An 11,475-nucleotide genomic window follows, 5' to 3' on the forward strand; every position below is an offset into this window, starting at 1 on the left:
GAGTGTGCTGTTCAGTAGCAGGTTCGTACGTCAAGTTTTCACTGTGAGCTCCACCGATTAACTTGTATTCTTTTCTCATGACACAAGCTGTTTTATGGACCAAACACACTCAAATCTAATTACTATAAGCAGCGCTTCACGTGTAGACACCCTACCAACGGCTCACTTAAATTGCACACAAAGCATAAATTGCTTCGGAGAAGAAGTTCTCCTTAGCAATCGAAGCTTTTCCGAGTTGGATATTCAACGCGTGTCCTCAATGATGTACTTAGACGGATCTACAACCAAAAATCGAACGTCCGCCGGTACGTAGTTTTTTGTGGCATGCGTATCTCTGTGCTGGAAGCACTTCAACATGAAGCGTCGGTATCCAAACGCTTCACTACGCTGCGTAGCGTAGTACGCAGGCGATCACCAATTGTCTTCGGTGGTTGGTATTCTGAGTGCTTCCACTTTAGCTCGAAGCACCTGCTTGGGCACAGCGATGCGTATCTGAATGCACGAAATCAGAGACATCCACGCACGCAAAACAAGTTGATGCCAGCAACTCAATGGAAAACTTCGTGACCACCAACAACCGAAGTTCGCTCTCAGAGCGATGTCCATTAAAAAAACTATCTTGCAGTCCAAGCTCATTCCTCAACTAACTCAATCAAGAGCAAGCATACAAGCAAGCAAGCAACCCCAACAGAAACATCCGAAAGCATGAGTCAAGTGCTGCAGCACTCGAGCGTCTTCACATTTGTGAAGGGCGAAAGCAAGGGCGATGGCAGCATGAAGTCGCTGCTGGGTGGCAAGGGTGCCAACCTGTGCCAGATGGCGCGCAACGGCGTGAACGTGCCGCCCGGACTGACCATCACGACGGAGGTGTGCCAAGAATTCTACGCAGTGGGCGGACGCCTGCCAAACGGCCTGATGAACGAGGTGCACAATGGCGTGCGTCTGATGGAGAAGGCGCTGGGTGTGACGTTCGCTGACGTGACGAACCCGCTGCTGGTGTCGGTGCGCTCGGGCGCGGCCATCTCGATGCCAGGCATGATGGACACAGTGCTCAACCTGGGTCTAAACGACGAGATCGTCGAGGGGGTGGCCAAACGCGGTGGTGACCGCTTCGCATACGACTGCTATCGTCGCCTGCTGCAGATGTTCGGCGACGTAGTGCTCGAGATCCCGCACGACGACTTCGAGGCTGAGCTGTCGGCCATGAAGCAAGAGCGTCACGTGACGTTCGACGTGGAGCTGACCGCCAGCGACCTAAAGGAGCTGGTGCAGACGTACAAGAAGGTGTATGAGAAGCACGGCAAGTCGTTCCCGTCCGACCCATGGGAGCAGATGCGCATGGGCATCGAAGCCGTGTTCCGCTCGTGGAACATCCCGCGCGCCGTCAAATACCGTGAAATCAACAAGATCACAGGTCTCAAGGGCACGGCTGTGAACGTGCAGGCCATGGTGTACGGCAACATCAACGACCAGTCGTGCACAGGTGTACTGTTCACGCGTAACCCGGCCAACGGCGAGAACAAGCTGTACGGCGAGTTCCTGTTGAACGCTCAAGGTGAAGACGTGGTAGCAGGCATCCGTACGCCGCAGCCCATATCGGAGCTGGCGGAAAAGATGCCGGTCGTGTACAAGGAGCTGGATGAGACGGTGCACAACCTGGAGACCCACTTCAAGGACATTCAGGACACGGAATTTACCGTGCAGGACGGCGTGCTGTTCATGCTGCAGACGCGCAACGGCAAGCGCACGGGTCCTGCGGCTCTGAAGATCGCCGTGGACATGTGGCGTGAGAAGCTGATCACGGAGGAGGAGGCTGTGATGCTGGTGGAGCCACGACACCTGGACCAGCTTCTGCACCCGAGCTTCGCCAACGAGAAGGCGTACCAGAAGGACGTACTATGCCGAGGTCTGCCGGCGTCACCGGGTGCGGCTGTGGGCAAGATCGTCTTCACGGCGGCAGACGCAGAAGCGTGGTTCGCACGCGGCGAGAACGTGATGCTGGTGCGTGAGGAGACGTCTCCGGAAGACGTCGGTGGCATGCACGCTGCCGAGGGTATTCTGACATCGCGTGGTGGCATGACATCGCACGCTGCTGTGGTGGCTCGAGGCTGGGGCAAGCCGTGCGTGTGCGGCTGCAGCGCGCTGTCGATTGACGCGAACACCAAGACGATGCGCGTGAGCACGGCGGATGGCGCCGAGGTGGTTTTGCGTGAGGGAGACTACATCAGCATGAACGGTACGACAGGCGAGGTGGTTCTGGGCAAGCAGGAGCTACAGAAGGCTGTGATGAGCGGAGAGCTGGAGCAGTTCATGAAGTGGGTGGACGCGCACCGCCGCATGGAGGTGTTTACGAACGCAGACACGCCCGAAGACGCTCGCGAGGCCCGTGCGCATGGCGCACAGGGTATCGGCCTCACGCGCACGGAGCACATGTTCTTTAGCTCTGCGCAGCGTATCGCTGCCGTGCGTCGCATGATCGGTGCTGTGGAGCTGGACTCTCCGGCGCAGCAGGAGGCTCTGGATGCTCTGTGTACGTTCCAGAAGAGTGACTTCGAAGGCATCTTCCGTGCCATGGACGGTCTTCCAGTGACCATCCGTATGCTGGATCCGCCGCTGCACGAGTTCCTGCCGCACGAGGGCAGTGCTCTTGACGAGCTGTGCGCGACGCTGGCGCAGGAGATGACGGTGAGCAAAAAGACGGTGGAGTCACGTCTGGCCAGTCTAAAGGAGGCAAACCCGATGATGGGTCTGCGTGGCTGCCGGCTGGGCATCGTGCACCCAGGTATCACGGAGATGCAGGCGAAGGCCATCGCAGAGGCCGCCGTGACGATGGTGGGCGAGGGTATCGCGGTGCATCCGCACATCATGATCCCGCTAGTTGGCTCGATCGAGGAGCTGGAACAGCAGGTGAAGCTGGTGAGGTCGGTGGTGCAGGACGTGATCGACAAGCACGGCAAGTCGTTCGACTACAAGGTTGGTACAATGATTGAGGTACCGCGTGGCGCGCTGCAGGCCGGCAGACTGGCCGAGGTGGCGGAATTCTTCTCGTTCGGCACGAACGACTTGACGCAGATGACGTTCGGCATTTCTCGCGACGATGCGCAAGCCAAGTTCCTCTCGTACTTCGTGAAGCATGGCCTGCTGGAGAAGGATCCGTTCGAGACGCTGGACCAGGAGGGCGTGGGCGAGCTGGTGCGTCTGGCCGTGGGGCGTGGCCGCGCGACGCGTCCTGAGATCGAGCTGGGTATCTGTGGCGAGCACGGTGGAGACCCGCAGTCGATCGAGTTCTTCGAGAAGGTGGGCCTCAAGTACGTATCGTGCTCTCCGATGCGCGTAATGATCGCTCGTCTGGCGGCTGCGCAGGCGGCTCTGAAGCTGAAGAAGAGCTCGCCCGTTCCCGGTGCTTAAGGGGTCGATTGACACCACTATTTGGAGGTGGCTGCAATGAAAGTGAGGCCAAGCTGCGCGAAGCAAGCTAGCAGATATGAGGTGCTCGCATGCGTTAGTGCATTAGGTGTGATAGAATGCAGTGCAGTTGTCGAATAGTTGAGGCGGCGACTGTTGCCGCGTTTAAAAAATATTGTTAATGAAGAGTTTGTCGAAAGTGTGGTGTTTATCTTTTAAAAAAAGCTAGCTTACTGTTTTTTAATGCCATCAACCTGGCAATATTTCCTCCAGGCACTCCAACAGTGATGCGTTGGCGAACAGACTACATGTAGCTATTTCAAGCGTAATCTCAACTCAATTGTAATAGAATGTTTACACGTATCAGACAGACTGTAGCGAAACATGGAATCCTACGTCGTGGAAACCAAACTACAGAGAAGCTTGCTCCCATCGATGTAGGAGTGGTCGAAGCTAGCTCGTGCTCAAGCTGACAGCACAACGTGAGCGGAACAAACACAGCTTTAGTACAAAAAATGTCCGCAAACTATAGCGCGACCACACACGAGAGCTGTCGTCGCTGCAGCTTCGTCAGAAACTGCTTCGAGCTACCAGTTAGTTTTCGAAAAAATACGGGAGCTGGACACGCGCGAGCAAGAGTATGCAACACGGCTAGCATACGATGATTCCTGCTTTATGTAGCAGGATTCTACATAACGGCCTTCATTCCCTTGTATTTAAGCGAGTACCCTTTTCTCACAAGTGGGGTGATTTCGGCATATCTGTCTCTTAGGATATAATATGCGTTTCTATTAAAAATTAGTTTTTTGGCGATAGTCGTGCCGCGACACGTTTATGCAACTTCAGCCTGATAATTAATACTGTAGTATTATTAAAGCGACATGTCGACTCAACATGGATCTTTAGATCCACGACTCAGCCAATCAGTGTCTCCATCGTCCTTGATTGACAAATCGCATACGCTGATTGCCACATTTGGCCTCACACATGACGGCTAGGGCACCCTCTGCAGTGCCTCAAGTTGGGTGCTCGTAGGCGAGAACCTTAGGAAAGTATCTGTCCTTAGCCAGGGCAAACAGACCTGAAATTTCAGATACGTGTATGATGTGCATCGTGCGTGATCGCTTCAGCTTGACCTGCTGCATATATTCGCACCTCCACCACCGGGTTAAAAAGAAGCTTTATTTATGGACAAGAAGCCCTCCTTTTAAGCCGTGCAGTCGTTGTGGCTAATAATGATGAAAATTGGAGCACCCCTGCCATTGGTAGCGCCAAGGGGAAGAAGATAATGAGCCCCCTAGTTGCCGCCATAAGGCGTCCGCGTTGGTAATTATCTCATGTCAAACATGTATTACCTGCTGCAGCTTGAAGAACAAATGACGCGCTCTGCAAGCCAATGAGGGCGCACTGTCTCGTTCTCGCTCCAGTGATGAGCACGACGCCTAATAGCTCCTCACTTTGCTATCATCCTAGGAGTACCCACGCCCATCGAGCAAGAGTAACTCGACTCGAATTCAAGTAACCACTAGCAAGTATGTGCCGTGTTTCCGTCGACATTTCAAGAAGCCAACACGGCGCCGCACCGATACGCGAGAGCTCCTCCGCTGTGGGCTCTAGGGATCGGTGCGGTCATCAGCGGCCAATACTACGGCTGGCAGTCGTCCCTCATCGCCGGCTTCGACGGAATGCTGCTCATCTTGTGTATAGTGACGGTTCTACGTGATGCTATCATTTTAAATTGCAGAGCTGTCGGCGACGATTCCTGCTGGAGGTGGCCCCTACATCTTCGCACTGCATGCCATTGGTCCTCGTGCAGCATTCTTCAGCGGGCTGGCCGAGACATTGAAAGGCATTGCGGTCAGCGCGTCGACCTTCTACACTATCTACTCGTACCTGCAAGCGCTGTTCGATATCGACGTCATGTTCGCTCCGGTATTCGTCGTCACATTTGGCTTTTTGTTGCTGAGCTTGAACATTTTTGGGGTTCAGGCGTTGTTCCGGATGCAGGCTTGTTCAACGACGCTCTGCGTGCTGTTGCTGCTCATCATGTTTTTCTCGGCCATCCCGCATCTGAGCTACAACAGGTGGGTTGTCGAGCAGAACTGGGAGTTTACAAGTCTGGACAGCACCATTCACGCTATTCCCTCCGCCATGTGGTTCTACCTGGGGATCGAGGGGCTCCCACTCGCTAGTGACGAGACCATCGAGCCCGAGAAGAACGTCCCCCTAGGACTGTTTCTTTCATAACGACTCTGATGCAGCCATGGCCAACGTCTCGGCTCTGCTCGTTATAAGTTTCCAAACCCTCTTCGGCTACGGGACCACGACGACGGTTCTTAAGTGGTTGGCCGTCATTGCGTTGACTTCCAGCCCCAATTCGTACATCTTCTTTATGGGGCAGTTGAATTACATGTTTGGCGTTTGACGTTTATAAAGGTTGCAGCCGGAACTATGGGTATTGTGTGACGGAGGCGTTAATACTTTAGCGCTCAAAGTACAGTACTACGTACAAGCTAAAGGTGCAGAGATAAATGTTCAGTGGTAATCAAGACGAGTCACTCGAATCATGCGACGGTCGAGAGGAGGGGCCAGGCCTCTTGGGTACTCAGGATTCCATTCATTTCCTTAGGCCATAACCAGGCGGAGGCCCAGAGATCCTGTGTCTCGATCCTAGAAAACACCCAGGCCCGGGTAAACTCAATCGGACGCCAGGAAGGATAGTGCTCCTGTACACAGGATAGCGGAGATGGAGACCCCCGCCCAACCAGTTAGGCCCCAGCAAGGACCGGAAAGGGCTTTTGTATCGGTCGGGCTGCCGATTTCGCAAGTACACGAACGACAGCAGCTAAAAGATATAGGAGATCAGTGCTCCCAGCAGTGTCAAGTTTATAAGAACGGATTCGAGGTCGTCGTCGCCGATGGCAAAGTGTAGGGCGACAGCGATGAGCATACAGCTGACGGTACCAAAGAGCAGCGCACCCATCGCCGTGCCGCGACTTGGGTGCTCGTACGCAAGAAATTTGGGGTGATACTACTAGTAGCCGTCTCAGACAGCTACTACCCCAAATTTCTTGTTTACCATCGCCCGAGACGGCCCGTCTCGGGCGATGGTAAACAGCAGCTGTCCAATGAAGAAGACGTACGAATTGGGACTTGGACACAGCGCAATGACCGTCATTCACTTGACGAAGGTTGTGGTTGCACCAGTGCCGTAAACCGTCTGGAAGCTCGTAACGAGCGGCGCTGACACTTCGGTCATAGCAGCAGCACCCTGTGCAATCAGCGAGCTGAAGACTGCCGTGCCGAACAATAGGACCACAAGAGTCGAGATGCACAAGAGCAGCCCGCGAGGAATGCTCTTCTCAGGCTCGATTGTTTCGTCGCTGGCTAACGGTAGCTCTTCAATGCCGAGGTATAACCACGTGGGTACGGAAATGCTTCAATTGCTCTTATCAGATCCGTTTTCTCCCAGTTCTGCTCGACGACCCATCGGCTGTAGCTCAGATGCGGGATGGCCGAGAAAAACATGATGAGCTGCAACAGCACGCAGAGCTTCGTTGAACAAGCCTGCATCCGGAATGACGCCTGAACTCCGTACAATTGAGACCACCGAAAAGAATACCGAACGCGATGAAGAACGCGGGAGCGAACGTCTGGTCAACGTTGAAAAGCGTCTGAAGATACGAGTAGATGGTGTAGAAAGTCGACGAGTTGACGGCGATCACCTTGAGCGTCTCCGCCAAGCCACTGAAAAACGCCGCACGGGGTCCGATGGATACATCATCGTGTTGCATTCCATCATGGAATGCAACACGATGATGTATGGGCCTCCACCGGCGGGAATCGTCGCTGACACGAGAACGACAGCGTCACGTACAGCACCGCCATCATGCCCATCACGATGAGCATGCCGGTAAAGCCAGCGACGAGTGAGGATTGCCATCCGCAGTATTCGCCGCTGATCACGGCGCCGATTCCTAGAGCCCATAACTGCAGCGCCTTGGAGTGTCGTTGCGGTGGCTCCACTTTGGACTCTAGGATGTCGAGCGATGCACCGCTGTTCCGGCTGAGGTGGGTCATATTGAAGCGCAGATAGCGGGTGCGACGGAGAGGCCAATTGGAAAATGACCATGAGTTTCACCGGCAAGGAGAGCGAGCATGCGCGGAAGTCGGCGTTGGTTAAGCATTCTTGTCTCTCAGCACCACCACCTCTTTAATAGCGGATACCTTTCTCGTGAGTCTGTAATTGGCCGAGGGTGGCGCGGAGCTGAACGCGTCACGTGGTGCACTTCTACCGGTATACGTATCGGTGCTTCTTTTCTGTTCGCTGTAACACCGGAGACGGTCGGTGGCAGGACGACCTCAGGTCTTAAAGGGTTAATACATGCAATAGCATCCTTCTGACGTCGACGTCAATGATGTCTCTCGATGGGCGTTGCTGTCGCCACCCGACGGCTCGTTGTTATTCTGCAGATTCACTTAATCTATGCTGGTAAGTTAGGGTCGGTCATGGCTGAGTCCCGCCGGTCTAAATTACAAGTTTCATAACTTCTGTTTTGAAAATGGTTACATGTATCACGTGTACGGTACATCATTTTCCCAATAAAAAAGGGTACATTGACCCCCCTAGCTACGCTAAGAGTGGCGGGGGAGGTAACTTCCATTGACCCCCCCCCCAAAAAAAAATGATTGTCGGTATAAAAAACGGGAATCCTCGGAACTAATGCAGTCAGTTTGAACGACATTAGTGCCCGTGACTAGATGGACGTGGAGGGAATGGTAGTGACACACAACAGTGCAATCATGGCACAGTGTGATCTTACTGGCACCGTATACATGTGTCTGCACAGCAAAGTGCAGCACAATAACTTATTGTGCTGCACTTTGCTGTGCGCAGGCCTCTCAAAACTAGGCAGTACTACCTAAAAACCTAGCAGATGCTCAACTAGGATTTTTCGTGCCTTATTTACTATACGAACTAGGGTGGTATTTAATGTTGATGATAGTATGGGATAGATGGTGAAATGTATGAAAAGCCTAGAATCTTCGAAGTTCACTTTGTGATGAGAGTTTCTGCTGCAATGGAGTTCGCGAGGGGAATTAGATCGAAGTATTGCTTTGCCTGCAACTGACCTTCAAGTGCATAGTTGGTCAGCGATCCTCGGTGGGCAGTTTTGACACCTTTAAGTGAGCTGAAATCACCTTCCACGGTATGGGTACCGGGTGGAATCGAAGCCAGCCCCAGCGCAAACGAAACTAAACGTGAATACTCACCAGAACCGTTCACAATACGCCATGCTTCGACTACACCTTTGGTGTAAGACCTGTCGACATAAGCCTTGAAGTCCGGGTTGAGCTCGTACGTTTCACGCAACTTACGGACCTGCTTCCAAATGCAGCTGATCACCCCACTTCCGTATTGGACTCTCAGTCTTTTCTTGTAAGGCAAAATCAGCTGACCAAACTTGGTCATATCTTTCATTGCAACAAGGTCGTTAGGAAGCGTCAAAAGAGTAGCTGACACAGCCCCTTTCACCTCAATCCTGATCTGATTAACACCAGTAATAAACCCGCCAATCGCACTTGAAAGTCCATTTACTAGCCGTCGTCGCTCGATATCGTCAATCTTCTCGTCATACAATGGAAGTGAGAAAAATGAGGCGGTTCGGATGTGAGCGGAAATCTTCTCAAAACAGAGCGAAGGCTCATCGCCTTCTAGTTGCTCCTCGAACTTCATTTGAAAGTACCTTACAAGATTCTCCAACGCTTCGTACTGGTCCTTCATCGTGACGGTCCTGTACTGCATTGATCTAAAGCATTGCTTGACTTTGTCCACCAGCTCCTCAATTGCGAAAAGAATCAACCACCACGAGAAAGTTGGTGCTTTTACATCTTTAATATCGTGTAACTGCATGATTTCCTCGTAGTTACTTGATAGAAACTCACAGCATTCCGAAATTGATTCCCAACGAGTGTTAGCGTAAGTGGGGCATCTACCAATAACAGTCTTTACACTTTCATACTTTCTCGTGAAGGTGATCTCCTGCCCAAGGATATGGCGGAAATCAACGAGATCTATGAGAGATTCGATGAAAGCCCCAACCACCAAGTTCAGTTGGTGACTACCACACCAGTTAACACTAAGACCACCCTCAACTTACGCTTCGCATGCATGTTCGATAAGTTTTGCAAACCCGCCATGACATCCTAGCATCGTAGCGGCTCCGTCGCTTGCCACACCGATCAATTTTCGGATTAGTTTGTCTCCTCCAAGTTTATTCAGGACAAAGAGCACTCGCTTTGCGTAGTTTGCAGCTTTGTGAGAAAGTGTCCCCATAGGAATTGCAAGTAAGTGTTGGTTAAAAATGCTCCCGTTCAATTCAAAGGCTACACGGACGTCGAAATAACCCTCAGATCCATGGGTACCTCCGTCAACTAGCAGAGAAACCCCCCACACCTTGGAAAAAATAATCTCTAGGGCAGCCAGGTTAATAGATACGATGGAGCGAATATATCGACCAACTTCATGTTGAGATGGGTGGCCAAGCCTGTAGTTTTGAAGGGTGTCGCCAATAATCCGAAACAAATTCGTAATTGAGCGAAAGCTGACCATTTCATTCGAGAACTTAATAACAGCCTCAAACTGGAGACGATCAGAAATAACTAGTAGGTGCTTGCAATTCGTGTCTTCAAAGAATTCATCAAACTCCGCCCCATCTACAAGGTCGGATTGCCCAACTTCTTCAGATGCGAGTGTAATCTCTCTGTCCTCACCTTCGTCATTGAAGTATAGCTCGCGAATTAAGTCCACTACACCTTTTGGGATCTCGATATGACAACTGTAAGTCCCGCCAAGAAATACATCCATACCTGCTGGACGATCGAAAAAGGTTAGTCGAACGCGACTTCCTTTGGGAAGAGAGATAAACTCATCGTATTTAGTCTTGTGCTGATCTTTCATGTGACTGACGATGTTATCTCTGCGAAAAGACCGGAAAACCTTTTTAGTTGCAGGCTTCTTACGTGTTGCCTTCGCTAGCAGGACATCAAAAGGCCCGGTCGAAGAAGCTGGCTTCTCTTCCCTTCCAAAGGCTGTACAAAATTTGCATTGTGCTTCTAAAACTTCGCCACTAATAGTGGGTACTGGCTGGAGCCCAAGTTCGGTCTCGTACGACGTAAGATATCGCTGACGTGGCTCTGACTGCGGTAATTTGGCTTGTTTAAGCTTCAGCGGACGAGGCTTGAGTAGTGGAGTACGAGCTTTCCCTTTCTTCTTCTGTGGAGCCATAGCGGAAATCGTGAAATGAGAGAAGAAGGGAACAATGAACAGGCGCTGGGCGGTTGTGAAACCACTTAAATGAGAGAATTATAGAACAATGACAACACCCAGAGCTGTTTAAAGAGCTTTGGGGCTTCACGCAGGCGGTGGTTAGCTTTTACACTTGTGGTTTGTATGGAACTTTCCGGTTTCAACTAGGCGGCTGTCAAAACTTCGTTTAGGTAGTCAGTATTTTCTCGCAACACAAAGCCTAGTTTTAAGAGGCCTGAAAACACTTCTTATTGACAATAAGAAGTGTTTTCATTGCAATGCGCCGGAAGTGCGCATACGAGATGCGGGTAGGTTGTAAATAGCCAACCAGAGATCGATTTTAGGCAATGTGGCTGGCGATGTGAGTCACATCAGTTGAAGGCTGCAATACGCCCCAGATCTACCCGAGCGACCATGCCGAAGCGGGTGTCCTGGGAAGAGAGGGCCGTCCTGGTCGACGCTGCTGCCGACGACATGCTTGAGAGTATGAAGCCGTTCGACATCGACAAAAGCCAAACGATTGCGTGCACGCTTTGCCGAGCACAAGATGCGTTATCACTTACTTGTGTGCCGTTCTGAGGCGTGCTGCGAGGCTAGCAGCCACAAGTTCGCCTGCAGAGGGAAAATCGTTACGTGCCTGGAGACAGAGCACGCATCGATCTTCGAGTACAACACGCACAGCACCTGCGTCAAGTCCCCTAGGCGCAAGAAGCTGACACCTACTCAAAACTCCTACTGTCGCGAGCTCGCCGACAACCACC

General features: G+C 52.0%; 3 protein-coding genes across 3 annotated transcripts; 2 read left to right on the plus strand and 1 right to left on the minus strand.

Annotated features, from left to right (window-relative positions):
• Positions 1-638: 638 nt before the first annotated feature.
• On the plus strand, positions 639-3,438 carry PITG_03724 (pyruvate, phosphate dikinase, putative; the record flags this gene model as incomplete). Its single annotated transcript, XM_002906726.1, has 1 exon — positions 639-3,438. One exon carries the CDS (start codon positions 706-708, stop codon positions 3,406-3,408), a length of 2,703 nt encoding a protein of 900 aa, XP_002906772.1.
• A 1,255-nt stretch (positions 3,439-4,693) lies between these two features.
• On the plus strand, positions 4,694-5,652 carry PITG_03725 (Amino Acid-Polyamine-Organocation (APC) Family; the record flags this gene model as incomplete). Its single annotated transcript, XM_002906727.1, has 2 exons — positions 4,694-4,727; positions 5,150-5,652. The coding sequence occupies 2 exons, from the start codon at positions 4,694-4,696 to the stop codon at positions 5,650-5,652; spliced, it is 537 nt and encodes a 178-aa protein (XP_002906773.1).
• Positions 5,653-6,579: 927 nt separating this feature from the next.
• Positions 6,580-7,485, minus strand: PITG_03726 (uncharacterized protein; the record flags this gene model as incomplete). Its single annotated transcript, XM_002906728.1, has 5 exons — positions 6,580-6,625; positions 6,714-6,802; positions 6,889-6,990; positions 7,068-7,152; positions 7,262-7,485. The coding sequence occupies 5 exons, from the start codon at positions 7,483-7,485 to the stop codon at positions 6,580-6,582; spliced, it is 546 nt and encodes a 181-aa protein (XP_002906774.1).
• Positions 7,486-11,475: the final 3,990 nt, after the last annotated feature.

The sequence above is a fragment of the Phytophthora infestans genome, genomic scaffold (genome assembly GCF_000142945.1).
Source record: "Phytophthora infestans T30-4 supercont1.4 genomic scaffold, whole genome shotgun sequence".
Lineage (NCBI taxonomy): Eukaryota > Oomycota > Peronosporomycetes > Peronosporales > Peronosporaceae > Phytophthora > Phytophthora infestans.